General features: G+C 43.6%; 1 protein-coding gene across 1 annotated transcript in view; it reads right to left on the reverse strand.

Moving 5' to 3' along the window:
- Positions 1-14,004, reverse strand: part of MRC2 (mannose receptor C-type 2) — a 545,797-nt gene that overhangs the window by 53,489 nt on the left and 478,304 nt on the right. Inside the window, 4 exon segments of the mRNA XM_078645096.1 lie at positions 6,530-6,768; positions 7,593-7,701; positions 8,671-8,828; positions 11,573-11,687. Coding sequence (XP_078501222.1) covers positions 6,530-6,768; positions 7,593-7,701; positions 8,671-8,828; positions 11,573-11,687 — 621 coding nt within the window.

The following is a 14,004-nucleotide window of genomic DNA, read 5'->3' on the forward strand; positions in this document are numbered from 1 at the left end:
TGCCTTCTTAGATGAGCGGCTACTGCAGCTAGGCACTTGATCAACACTCTTGGTACCGGTTGTAGTCTGAATGCTAGCACTTTGAATTGGTAGTGTGTTTTGTTGAACACAAATCTTAACAGCCTTTTGTGTTTCTTGTTTATGGGAATGTGCAAGTAGACATCTTTTAAGTCTATGGTTGCCATGTAGTCTCCTTTTTGCAACTGAGGTAACACCTCTTGCAGAGTTGTCATTTTGAACCTTTGAGTCTTTATGAATTTGTTGAGAAATCTTAGGTCCAATATTGGACGCAGAGTTCTGTCTATTTTTTTAATTAGGAAGTACGTGGAGTAAATGTCTTTGTTCCTTTCCTTGTGTGGTACTTGTTCTATTGCATCTTTGGCTTGTTGTTCTTGAACCTTTTGGAGTAGCTGAGATAATTCTCTTTTTGAATGTATCTTTTTGTTTGGTCTTTTGTTTGGAGGTTGTTTGCTTATCTCTGTGCAGTAACCGTACTGTATTATGTTTAAGATCCATTTGTCTGAAGTGATCTCTCTCCATTTGTGGAGGAAGTACTTTAATCTGCCTCCTACTGGTGTAGTATGTTGTAGGAACTGTTTGTTTACAGGCTGTTGTTTGTCTAATGATTGTCTTATTGGGAGCACACTCTGTTGTTCTTGGAGTGTGTGCACGCTTTGAAGTGTAGTCACTTTGTTGTGTTTGGCGCTCCCTCTCTTTCTGGAAAAAAGGATTGTCTTCCTTGCTGGTATTATGTACAACACAGGACCTGTTCCTGCGGTGAGTGTACTCCTCCTAATCCTGGCCAACGAATAACATTATTTAGTTGGAGCAGCGGCTATCAATTTAGCCATCTTATCTTACTAGATCAGGGTCACCCTTTCACAATTAGAACATCAATTAAAAATTGGTTGCGCTGTTTTCACTGTTATTTATTTATTTATGCAGAGTTTTATATTGCGCAAACAAGATCTTTACAGATATCAGAGCGATTCACAGAAACAGGGGGTGACGATAGCATGAGGGTGACGCGACATAATATTGGGTGCAATATAAACTTCAGTAGCATGATCGGATAGCAGTCATGTTCTAATAGAATGTCAGTAAACAATCAGATAAACGAAAATAAAAGACGATACTGAGTCTTACATACAACTACGATAAAAATCAGGAGAACTTATGCTATAAGTATCTGAAATTTACAGGGAGCAAGGGGAAGGGGCCTCGATATACAGTAGGCTAACATGAATAGTCTAATAATAGATATTTAGTGAGTAGCATAAAAGGATCGACTGACCATCATGTAATTGTGGCAAACAAGAGGAAAAAACAAATCTAGATCATGCAAAATATGACATTATTTGACATTAGACCAACATGAAACCAGTAATACCCAAGCGGCACGAAAGTCACTGAGGAACAGACATTAAAGTTCAGGTGAACTTAGCCATGAGGATGGCTTTCACCTCTTTCTTAAAGAAGGCCGTGGAGGAGATAAGCCTGGTTTCGGGAGGGAGTGCGTTCCAGATCCTCGGCGCCATTCCTGAGAAGGAGCGTTTGTATGTTTTTTCCTTCCGGAATCTGCGAGGTTTCAAGAGTAAGTTTTTTGAACTTCTATTGGATCTCGACCCTCCTGATATAGATTGCTTTTGAGTGAGGTAGTTAGGTGCATTGTGGTGTACCGCCGTGTGTGTCATCAAAGCAATTTTCAGTTGTATCCTGGCTTCAAAGGGCAGCCATTTCAGAAATTTCAAGTCAGGGGTTACATGAGAGTGTTTTCTTGAGCCCGTAATGAGTCTCGCGGCAGCGTTCAAGGAGGCTCTTAGGGGTGCAGTTGTTGCTAAATGGAGACCACTGAGGGTCACAATTCCATAGTCAATGCGGGGGATGACTAGGGCTTGAACTGCATTTTGGAAGTCTTTGGCTGGGAGGAAGGGTTTCAACTTTCTCAATGTATTGATTTGGAAATTAGCTCCTTTCGTTGCTCTGCTAATGTGCTGTTGCATGTTGAGCTTTGCGTCAAGTGTGATACCTAAGGATTTCGCGGAGTCCACGATGGTGGGCCGGACATTGAGAGCAGTTAAGTGGTTGAGCCAGAGTTGGATGGTGGTAGATTTCGCAGGGGGTGCTATCAAAAGGAACTCAGTTTTCAGAGCATTTAGTTTGAGGTGGTTGTCGGCCAACCACGATTGGGTCTTTGTGAGAGTGTAGTTCAGGAGTTTGATATCATCCGGGGATTGTACCTTTAGGTAGAGTTGAGTGTCATCGGCATACATATGGAAGTGTACATTGGATGCTTGGAGCAAGGAGGCAAGTGGTTCCATGATGAGGTTGAACAGTGTGGGTGAAAGGGAGGATCCTTGTGGAACGCCTAAGTCGACTGGCACAGGCGAGGACAACACATTGTTGATCTTGAACTTCTGAGACCGGTTATGTAGGAAGGAAGTGAACCATTTGAGAACAGTCCCGGATAAACCCATTCTAGTGTTTAGCAGCTCAAGGAGGTTCTCATGTTTGACCGTGTCAAAAGCTGAGGAAAGGTCGCGGAGGATGAGGAGGCATGAGTCATTGCGATCAAGGATTTGGTGGGCGTCTTCAATTATGTGAGTCATGGCCGTTTCCATGCTGTGTTTCGCTCGGAAGCCTGATTGATGGGGGTTGAGGAGATCGAACTTGTCAATGTGTTTTGTGAGTTGAAGCTGTACACATTTTTCCAGCAGTTTGGCCAAGGTGGGGATGTTTGTGATGGGACGGTAATTGTTTAGGTCAGACGGGTCAGCTGTGGGTTTCTTGAGTATGGGCGTGACTTGCCCCACCTTGAGTGAGTCAGGGATGAGACCTTGTTGAAGGGAGCTGTTAATGATTTTAGTCCAGAGTGGGAGGAGCATGGTGGTGAAGTCTTTTACCGCGTTAGCAGGCAGGGGGTCTGTGAGGTGATTAGAGGGCTTCAGGGTACCGAGCAGTTTGAGTATTGCATCTTCTGAGTAGATGTCAAAGGAAGCCCACGATGCGCTGTTTTTTGGCTGAGCGTTAGACATTCTGATGTGCACAGGGTGTTGGCTTACGTCATTGAGGAGATCATTTCTTATGTTGTCGGTCTTTAGCTTGAAGAAGGTGGAAAAGTCTTCACTGTGTGGGATATCGCTTGTTGGGTTGTTTGGTTGTAAGGGTTGCGGCTTTGTTTGACTTTTGACTAGTTCGAACAAATTTCTTGGTCGGTTTTTCGCTTGGTCAAGCTAGAGGCGAAAGAAGTCAGATTTCGCACGCTTAATTTTCCTAAAGTAGGCATTTCTCTTGTTCTTAAGCTTTTTGCGACGTAGTGATGAGGGATTAGATCTCCAAGTGCGCTCTGCCGATCGCATAGCTCGCCTGTCTTCGTTACTCCTCTCTTTCTCAACCCTCCCGTCCCCCAAAGGATTATCTGGAGTGAAAGGAGAGAAGAGATGGGCAGAAAAAAGTGTGGGAAGGGAGTGATGGAGCCTCACGGGCGTAACACCATGGAGGCTAGCAGGATGGTACTCGCCTGCTACCTAGGTTCTCATCATCAGCGTCCACCACTCCAAACAAAAGTGATAGTGTACAAAGAAAAAAGGAGAAAAGTGTAGGTGCTAGGGAGACAGTGCCTGTCCGTGCACCAAGACTGGTGTACTATAGGTCTGGACCCAAAGTGAGGAGAAATGTGTCCATGCTATTGGCACATTAATCCTATAATTATAAAACCGAGCTAGATCACACTGGCCAAATGTACTTTATTCTGTGCTGTGTGTCGGCTCTATTTAAAAAGCCGACATGCTTAGTTGCCCCTTGAAAAACGTACGGCAACTTCTTCAGGGCGTGGGTCTGTCACTCCACCCTGCACCAAATTTGATATATGTGCCGTTTCTCAGCACTCGACAGGCATACCTATACCTCGAGATTGGATATGCTTCTGTCACTGTTTTACTGTTTTTTGACCCTCCTGCTGCCGCCGTCAGCCGGGACCTCACGTGTTGCAGAGCGTTGTCTCAGCACCCCCTTGCTGGTATTGCCAATTTTGTTGCTGCCCTTGTTGTTGTTCTTGGCTTACTCCTTGGTAAGTTTGGTGATATGTTTGATGCGAGGTTGTAGGGTGATGGTGACCTCTGCTCGCTGGTCTCCTTGAGGGGGTGCCTCTACGCATGCCTCAGAATTGTAGGGCACCCATGGATCTTGCTGATTCTCTGTCCTTTTTGAATTGGTTCAGCTTGTCGTCCACTACCCTTCCAAACAAATGTTCTCCATTGAATGGCAAGTTCAGTACATTGATATGCAATTTTGGCTTGAAACCTGAGATTTGCAGCCATGTTGTCCTTCTTTCCGTGAAGCCGATCATCATTTGTCTGCTTGATGTTTCTGTAGCATCTAGGGCCGATTTTAAGCATGTGTTTGCTATGTTCTTTCCCTTTCCACTAAGAAGCTTGCTCTTTTTTGGAATTGTTCCTGTAGGTGCTTTAGTAGCTCTCCTACCTCCCCCCACAGTTGATATGCATGCCTGGTGAGCAATGCTTTTAAATGTGCCTTGCGCTATGGATTTGCCGCACTTCTCTCAACCTTTCTCCCCATAAGGTCCATCCTCCTGCTTTCTTTGTCTGGTGGTAGTTGGTACATTAGCCCTTTACCTAGCAGTGGATGTTATAATGGAGTCCACTGCCACTGACCCCTTGATGTAAATAGGGTATTTTGAGGAATGTTTGTATTTTTTTCTCTCCTCTTAGTGTGAATGCTTCTTTTCCTTGATCTAATACACTTTGCCAAGTGTAGGGAGGAATTGTCTCCCTGATTGAGCAGGCATCAAGGTCTCTAGTAGAAAACATGATTGGGGTTTTTCTTCATCCGGTTGTACTCCATAGGTATTTGCTGCCTTTTTGATGACTTGGTTGTACATACAAATGTCATCTGGTGCTTAAGTCCTCGAAGGATATGTATCCAACGCCTCTTCTGGTGAGTCAGCGTCGAGATCTTGCCATTGTAGGTCTTGAACCTCCAAGGTTGCCGAGCCCACATAAGTTTGTTCCTCTTCTTCTTGTTGCTCGTCGAGCGGTTCGGGTGTCATTTGAGGCTGTAACTCCTCAATGCTCTTTTCCACTTCTGTCGAAGTTTTCAGTGGTATCTTGAATTGATTCAGGATGTTTCAAACTCTTTTTTTTTTTCGTTGCAAAATATTTGTGATTTCTGCTTCCTCTTTTTCTTCTTCTCTATTTCGGACGCATGAGTTTCGGCGTCGAGACCTTTTGCTTCGCTTTTCGTGCTTGACGATGCAGACACAGCGGTCAAAGGCTGTTTTGACCTCTCTCGCTTCGACACCGGAGCGTCTTTTTCTTGACCGTCTTTCGACGTCTTTGATCTTTCGAAGGTCTTCGCTGTCATGGAGTCCTTGTCTAAGGATCTGATGAAGTGTTTATCTCTGGACGCAACTGCGGATCTTGAGTGTTTCGACGCAGAGGCTCCCTTTGAGTCCCTTGAGTCTGTTTTTCGCGACTCGTCTAACTTATTTGAGGTCGAAAGTTCTCTTCGAAGTCTTCTTTTCGACATCTACGATTGGGATGTCTCTGTCCTCATTGACTTCTGGCCCTTCGGCAACATTGTCCTCTACTTCGCTGGATAGGCCCAGGTCTCGTAATGATGGTGCAGTGCCTTGCCCCTGCATGTTGTAGTTGGCTCTTCTCTGTGTCTCTCACCCTCAAAGTCTTTGGGTTGAAAGCTGAGCACGAGTTGCAATCGTCACTTTGATGATCCAGCGGCAAGCAAAGGTTGCAGACCGGATGCTGGTTCTTTTGTGTGTACTTGTGATGACAATTCTTGTAGAACTTGAACGGTGTCTCGTACACTACCGCGCACATAGAGCCCCCTGTATGTGCATTCTCCATTTGTCATCAAAGGATGTTCTTTTCACCTTTTGGCGCACTCCCGCCGTGCGATTCAAAGTTTGGTACGTCAAACCCTTGTATCGCTGTTTTCTGTAAGTTGTTTCTTTCTTTTCTTTGATTCTTCTCTACAAATATCAGGAGCTCCGTCCGTATCTATCCAGACACAACGGCGGAAAAAATTATCTGAAGATGGCGACCAAAGGTGAGAGCTTCCAGAGGAAGCACGTCGATGTCACAAGAGGATACCAAATGGTGGTATGTCGACGCCCACCAGCAAACGGGGAGAAAAAAAAGCCAAATACAACAATTCCAGACCCAACCACTAGATGGCGGAATAATGCACCGCATGTGAACCCGGAAAAGATTCAAGCTGCAAAACATGATTCTATCAGACAACCAATCATAACTGTTTGCCGCCCTACATCTCCACAGAACAGTCAATGTAAAGCTATACTTGAAAATCTATATGTCCAGGTCTCTGTGGGCAGATTGGGGAAAGGTGGCACAAGGAGATAAAGGGACTTTCCCAGGTGTACATGATGCGGTCAGTAGGAGCAGCCTAGACTTGCGTTTGGGTCTCTTTGTTACCCCAGTCCACATTTTGCTAAAAATATAACCTTTGTCAAATAAAATCTTCCACGTAATACCTCTTCATTTGCAAGGCCGATCCAAACAGGTGTCCTGAGGCTGCTGATTGCGAGGGTGAGGTAGGCTTGCTGGTAGGGGTCAGGAATGTTGCTCAGCGTCGTGTTGCGTGTCTCACAGAGCAGCATGGCATCCTGCCAGGTCATAGGCTTCTGAAGGATCTGGTAGGTGCTGTTCCGCCAGGTGAGCACTGAGGAGAGTGGGGGTGGTAAGGCATCTGAAGGGGTGTTCAGAGATGGAACTAAGGAATAAAAAAAGACTAGATGAAAGAAGAGGAACTGAAAATGACAACAGGTGCAATTTAAGTAACAGGCAGCAGAGGAGGACACTACATTACAAATCAAGCAACAGGAAGCAATATCACTTAAATGAAGACACTATTTTATGATGTGCAAATGTTCCTACAGATGCTGTGGTTCAAGGCAGGGTTGTAGAATGATAAATCAAATAAGAATGAGACTTGGTGGGTCAAGAAACTGTTTACATGCTGGTGGATTAAGATTGAACTAATCTGCTTTATTAACAGCATGGATTAAAATCTGTGTTGATCACCACTATTACTATCTCATTGTACAGTGTGCACATTCATGCAGTGAGCAGAAGTGCTGGTAAATTTTACTGCATGATGATATGTGAGAGCCAACAGAGAGCGATTGCTCATAAATCTCCATTCATAGGTCCAACATTAATCAGGAGGTAATGTCAGGAAAGCAGTATTAATACTACCTTCTTGGTATTACCACTTGATTCAGACTTTTGAGGCCACACATGCTGAAAAACTATCCAAGGCTACTCTGCGAAGGAAGTCAGTATTGCCAGCTTACTACAGATCTGCAGTTGTGCAAAATTGTGCAGGAATATAGATAATTATTTATGTCACTATCCGGGATTAGAGACGTAAATAGTCTGTAAAGCAAAACATCAGTCATAGAGGCCTCAACTCTTAAGAGGTGTGTAAGAAGAAAGCCAATGTTCAAAGGACTAGCATAAGCAAATTGGGAGACGGTGGGCTAGCAATAGAGAACTTGTACAGTCCAGACAAGACATTTGGGGGTCATTACTTACCTTTGTTGATCTGGCAGATGTAGCCGTGCTTCTCTTCCATACAGTTCCTGTCATCCCAGCGGCCGGTGAAGTGTGGGGGTGAGCCATGCCAAATCACTGCACAGTTAATCTGTAAAAAATGTCCAGTCTGGTTAGAAAAGTGCCCACAAAATCTGTTTGCTCTGCCTACTCTTCTTTAGTGCTACTCTATTCCTAACCATTGCCCTGAAGTGAAGTAACTCAGGTTCTTAAATTGCATCATTAGTGGGAGCAAGTGCACCAATGAAATGCCAAAAACAGTAAATACTTGAAACAGAAGATCTGCAGCCAAAGAATATGTCAAAAGCTAAGCTACAGCATGCAATTTCAGACATAAAAATAATGCAGGCAGAACGTCTACTGATAAGGACCTTCACCCTCGAATAGTTGATTTTGTGAGAGCTTCGCAAAGTAAAACATTAGCCCCAGTTTTCACAATGTTGCAGAAACAATGTTTCCACCGGGTCTCTATCCCATCAAGGTTTGTCTGGCGATGACAACGTGCCTGAAAGATGCACTTTAAAAAAGTGTCCGCCGTCCCTTTGACTTGTATTGTGGCATAGTTAGTATGCACATACAAGTTAAAAAAAATATTTACATAAGTTGTTGTCAATTAATTGCTGCCATTATTTGGGAGGATTTATTTCTGCCTTTTTTGCTAATTATCTTAAGGATAATTTCTTTTGCCAAGAAAATTTGCTTGAGCATTTTAGAATTCTGTATCTAATATTTATTTTTATTTGGGTACTCTTTCCACTGCAGCATTCATTTTCGTCGATTAAAAGCTGAATCAATGATTCATTCGCTCTTTTTCTTTTCTTTACCACGTGTTTCTCAACATTCAGCATAGTTCTAGCTTATGTTTGACCTCATCGCACACCTCTTGTGCCAAGAATTGAGTATCCCATTATTCTTTGGGCTTATGCATGCTAGCTGTGGTATCTAATCTTGAAAACAAACTCAAGAACTAAAATATATCTCTATAAAGGTCTGTATGCAGACTTCTAGGACCCATTAGGACCCAGCCCGAGGTGTGTGTCATGGGGAGGGCTGGACTCACCGGATGTGCGCTGGATGTGCTGTATCCCGAAGGCTCCCCTGGTGCCCAGTTCACATAGTTCAGAGGTTCTCGATTCGACCACTGAAACTCTCTGTTGGAATCATGCAGGCCAATCCAAAGGTCAAAGGTTATGTTGGGAAGGATGGCGGTGATAAAGGCTGGTAGAAAACACAAGAAAGAATGGAAGTAGAGTATGGGTTGGAATGGATGAAACGCTACACTCTGCTCCTTTTAATACAGGCATTCACATGAACCATTAAAATCTCAATCTCTTGAAGCAGTTATATGATGAGTGAAGTTGTGTTGCATACTTTGAAATAATATGATCACGGTCACTGGTTTTTATCACAACTACACTACGAAAACTCCATGTACCTTGGCCTTCAAAACTTTGCAGCTAAGTAGTTGTTGTACTTCGAAGCTGTTCTTGGATCTCTGTTCATTTTAAGTCCCTTCACTGGCTACATATTTGGAAGAGATGTCTATTTACACAAAACTCTTTGCTTAGTTTATAGCACCACACATCTTTATGCCAGAAGTTAAATTCAACAGCTTTTCATGCATTACATTCCTTCCAGATCCATCTGCTCAGAGTCCACTCACCTGCTTTGTGTCTCGAAGATCTGCAGATTAGGACTGGGTGAAATTGTAATTACGCCAGAGTAATCACAGTCATTTTGGAAATTTACATTACTCTTGATACGAAATGACAGAAAATTATACGATTATGTCAATTTGCATAATTATGAGTAATCTGGTACAAAATTTTACAGCAAGAGCATAGGAACAACAAACTTAGTGAACGGCTACTGTCTGCTCCGGTTCACGTTCTGTTGCTTTAAGGGTTATTTTCTTAGAGCAAAATGCATCCTCAGGGCAATTTTGGTCGCAGGAGTGCATTTTGTGAAAAGAAAATAGTGCCAAATGTTGGGTTACACTCATCGCGTAACTGTGTAACTTTGCGGTAATTATGCTACAGTAAATTACGCAAGTTATGCCCATCACTTCTGCAGAGTCTAATTGGGTGGTTGGGCCTATGCTGTATTGGCGGTAAAACCACGGCATTTACTTCCCTTTGTGTACCACTCAGGCTAGTCTTTCAATCCTTAAACTGATAAAAACACATCTTTCCCCATCCTAAATATGTTTATTCCCACTTCCTGTCAGATTAGCGCCTGGACGATCTGTTCCAGGGCAACATCACCCTTTACATAGACTCAGTAAATGAAATATGATGCCCAATGTCAAAGATGTGTTCTCATTCCCCTGGTTGATAGGGTCACATCTTAAATAGTACATGTGCAAGGTTCCACAGCAAGCATTGCAGGTTATGTCGTGTTTGCTGATGAGAACTAAGAGTTCCTAATGAAACACAAGGAAAGAGAAACTTCAGCTAGTCGGTAAGAGAAGAGCTGAGAGAGCACACAAATGAAGATTTTAAGTGGAAAAGGGGGTAAGAAAGATAAACAATGGTTATAATTCTGTGATTGTTTAACCATATGTTTAAGCTGTTGGCAATAGTGTTATGGTGGCTTTGTGTTGGGTAATTTCCCCACCAACCTCATTGGTCAGTCAGTTGTGGCTCCTTCCACGGAATGTAAGCCTGGTGACAGGCCAGCTGCGGCAGCTGGGAGGTGGCTGTTGAATGGATGTCACAGAATGAAGAGGAGCTGGTGGTTCTGACCCATGAATAAACTTGGCTTCACCATTTTCAGTCTTCACCAGCCTTCTCTATTTGGACCTAGAACCACTGAGGTTGCATTCAACAAGAGCACAGTCCAACCAGTCCTGATGTGCGGGCCACTCACTTCAGGTACTTTTACAATCTTGAACCTGTTGAACCCTGTTTCATGAACTGTGTATGAGGAATTAGTGGTGTGTGTATTTTGACATGCTGCAAAGCACAATATACGGCCTCTGAACTCGTGGACTCCCTCTTTTCAGACATTGCAGTCATGTGGGGTATATGCTAAGTTGACAGCATGTGCAGTTGCCCTATTTTGTGAATAACCTGCTGATGTTTACTAGAATTCCTGATCTTCCTGTCTTCCTGGCAGGATTGGGCGACCTTGACAAAGTGTCTAAAGTACCTCCTATTCAACCAATCCTCTCTCAACGGCACTAGCCCTCCAGTGCCCAATGTTCCATTCCTAGGGTGGACCACAGCTGGCTGAGTAATAGAGGTTTTTCTTGACAATTATAGAAAAAAGATGCAGAAAAAATGTAATAGCATTTTTTATTTCATTCTTTTTGTCTCAGCCAGCGTGTAATCTGACTAAAGAAGGTAGCAAAGAGCAAGGAGACTGAATAGAAAAGAAGGAACAAAAGGCAAAGCGGAAGACTGAGTGAAAATAAAACCGAGCAAAAGAGAAAATAAAGAAATAATGAGTGAGAACAAGCAACGAGAGCCAAAATGTCAAACAACTCAATATTATCCAGTCTCACAGTTGGGTACATAAATACTTTACTCCATTGAGTACTCCTATTCGAGTAACTAGCTTCACTCACTATGCCCTGATGACCTTGAGATGTAGCAGTGCTACCCTACTTCATTACCTGGTGGTCGGGATGCACCTGTATCTCATTTTTGTTTGCTATGTTCACAATGCTGCTCTGCCCGGCAATAGTGTTGCACCCGGTCCCAGCATATCGTGCTAAATTCATGCTCAAATCCCTCGCCACGCTATAGCATTTTCTTGGTCTAAGAACTTACAATCTTAAGCATTTCTGCAGTTCCTCTCCATTTCCTTCTCTGAATGTTTGCATTCTCTAGCCCCTTCCACCCTCCCTGCCCCGGCAGCACTCAGTAGTTATGCTAAAATTCTTGCACAATTCATAGCTCCACGTAGTTGCTTGAGTATAACCAGCGAAGTACTAGATTATATCACTGTTAATCTCTTACCTTGCTCCAGGTAGTTGCTGATGGCAGCCAGTTCCCCTCCCAGGAGTCTGCAGGAATTGTTTGCTTGCTGCCATGTCTTCTGCTCCACCTTGCTCACAGCACGGACCCCAAAGCACTGCACAGGACAAAAAACAGTTTGCAACATTAGCAGGCGCCCTCTGGCACTTCTGTCAATTTCATTATTTTACTTTACAGTTTCCTCCTAATACCCTTTTTTACACTTCTGATCATCTAAAACAATATTGACAAATTCCTTTAACCCCTTCTATGCTGATGACGAGCTCAGCTCGTCATCAGCGTTACCTGCCGTACGCGGATGACGAGCTGAGCTCGTCATGTATCGCGGTAATTTAAAAAATGCCGCACACAGCGGGAAAATCCGCCGCACGCATGCGGTTAATCATGACCCAACATCGTATGGAAAATGCTACTTACCCAGTATGCATCTGTTCTTGGCATGTAGAGCTGTAGAATCTCATGCTTTGCATAGGATCGCCATCTAGTGTTGGGTCCGGATGTTTGCACTTGTTATTCTGGAAGAAGTTTTCCCTAGTTACGAGGTAAGTGACTCCTCCCTTAGGTGATATCTTCAGATTGTTTTCCGTAGAGAGTGAGAGAATGGAGTAGTAGAGAATAGAGATGTCCATGCGTAAGTAGGTTTAGTAACAGAATAGAGAACTACTGTAGTCATAGGTACCCGGGGAGGTGGATGGGCGCATGAGATTCTACAGCTCTACATGCCAAGAACAGATGCATACTGGGTAAGTAGCATTTTCCTTTCGAGGCAGGTGAGCTGTAGATCACATGCTTTGCATAAACTATACAGCAGTGTCCCGGAAGCGGTGGCTATCCTATAACTGTTGGCGTTGTCTGAAAAAACGTTTTAAGTACTGCTAGACCCACATTAGCTTGTTGTCTTGCTAACACATCTACACAATAGTGTTTGGTGAATATGTGTGGTGTAGACCATGTTGCAGCTTTGCAGATATCAGTAATAGGGATATTCACAAAGAAAGCCATAGTAGCCCTTAACTTGTGAGAGGAATGTTCTCTAGGGGGTACTGTAAGAGTTTTTTTGGCTTTTTGAGAACAAATCTGAATACAATTGACAATCCACCTAGCAATTCCTGATATGGAGATAGGGTTGCTCTTGTGAGACGGTGCAAAATCTACAAAGAGCTGTTTGGTTTTACAAAATGCCTTTGTTATTTCAATGTAATAAAAAAGAGCTCTTCTAACATCTAAGGTATGTAAAGCTCACTCTGCAACAGAGTCAGGTTGAGGGAAGAATACAGGTAGCTCAACCGACTGATTGATGTGAAATGCAGCTACAACCTTCGGTAGGAATTTAGGGTTGGTACGAAGAGCCACTTTATCTTAATGTAACTGAAAGAATGGTTCTTCTATGGTTAGTGCCTGTAGTTCACTCACTCGTCTTAATGAAGGGATTGCAATGAGGAAAGCTGTTTTCCAAGTAAGGAACTGTAGCTCACATTTGTGCATGGGTTCAAATGGCGGACCCATTAGCCTTGGGAGGGCAATGTTAAGATTCCATACTGGGGCAGGTGGAAGTCTTGGTGGTATTACCCTTTTTAGTCCTTCCATAAATTCTTTGATGACAGGCACTCGAAATAGCGATAAATGTTGTCTATTTTGAAGATAAGCTGCTATGGCAGCAAGATGCAGTCTGATGAATGTATAGGCCAATGCTTACTGCTGCAAATGCAATAATATATTCTGTATGGTTGTGATTGTTATTGCAATAGATAACAAAACGCTTCCATTTGGCTGCATAGCAAGCCCTTGTGGTAGGCTTCCTGGCCTCTTTAATAATGTTCATTCAGTCTGGTGGAAGGTTTAGATAACCAAACTCTATGACTTCAGGAGCCAGATGGCATGGTTCAGTTGCTTGGGATCTGATTTCTCCATGGCTCTGTGTTAGGAGACTGGGAGTTAAATGTCATTTTTGGTGTGGTACCAGAAAGAGTTGGAGCTACTAGTATTACCGTGAGTGATGTTTGCCTGTGTTTCCGAACCACTGATGGAATGATTGGGAGAGGCGGAAAAGCGTAGGCAAACATCCCTGACCAGTTCATCCATACAGCATTGCCTTTGGATAACAGGTGTGGATACCTTTGACATTTTGCGTTTTCGGGGTTGCGAACATGTCTAAGTGAGGTACTCCCCAAGCTTGAAAGTATGGGTGGAGAGCTTGAGGGTGAAGTTCCCACTCGTGTATTTGATGTCTCTGCCTGCAGAGGAGGTCTGCAATCTGGTTGTTGACTCCTGCGAGGTGTTCCACTAGGAGATAAATGTTGTGGTGAATAGCCCACGTCCTGTGCTAAGTGGGACAGTTGCCTCCCTGTTTTTGTATGAAATACATAGATGTCATGTTGTCGGTTCCGACTAATACAGCTTTGCCAGATAGGTGA

Source organism: Lissotriton helveticus, chromosome 5_1 (genome assembly GCF_964261635.1).
Source record: "Lissotriton helveticus chromosome 5_1, aLisHel1.1, whole genome shotgun sequence".
In the NCBI taxonomy this organism is placed as follows: domain Eukaryota; kingdom Metazoa; phylum Chordata; class Amphibia; order Caudata; family Salamandridae; genus Lissotriton; species Lissotriton helveticus.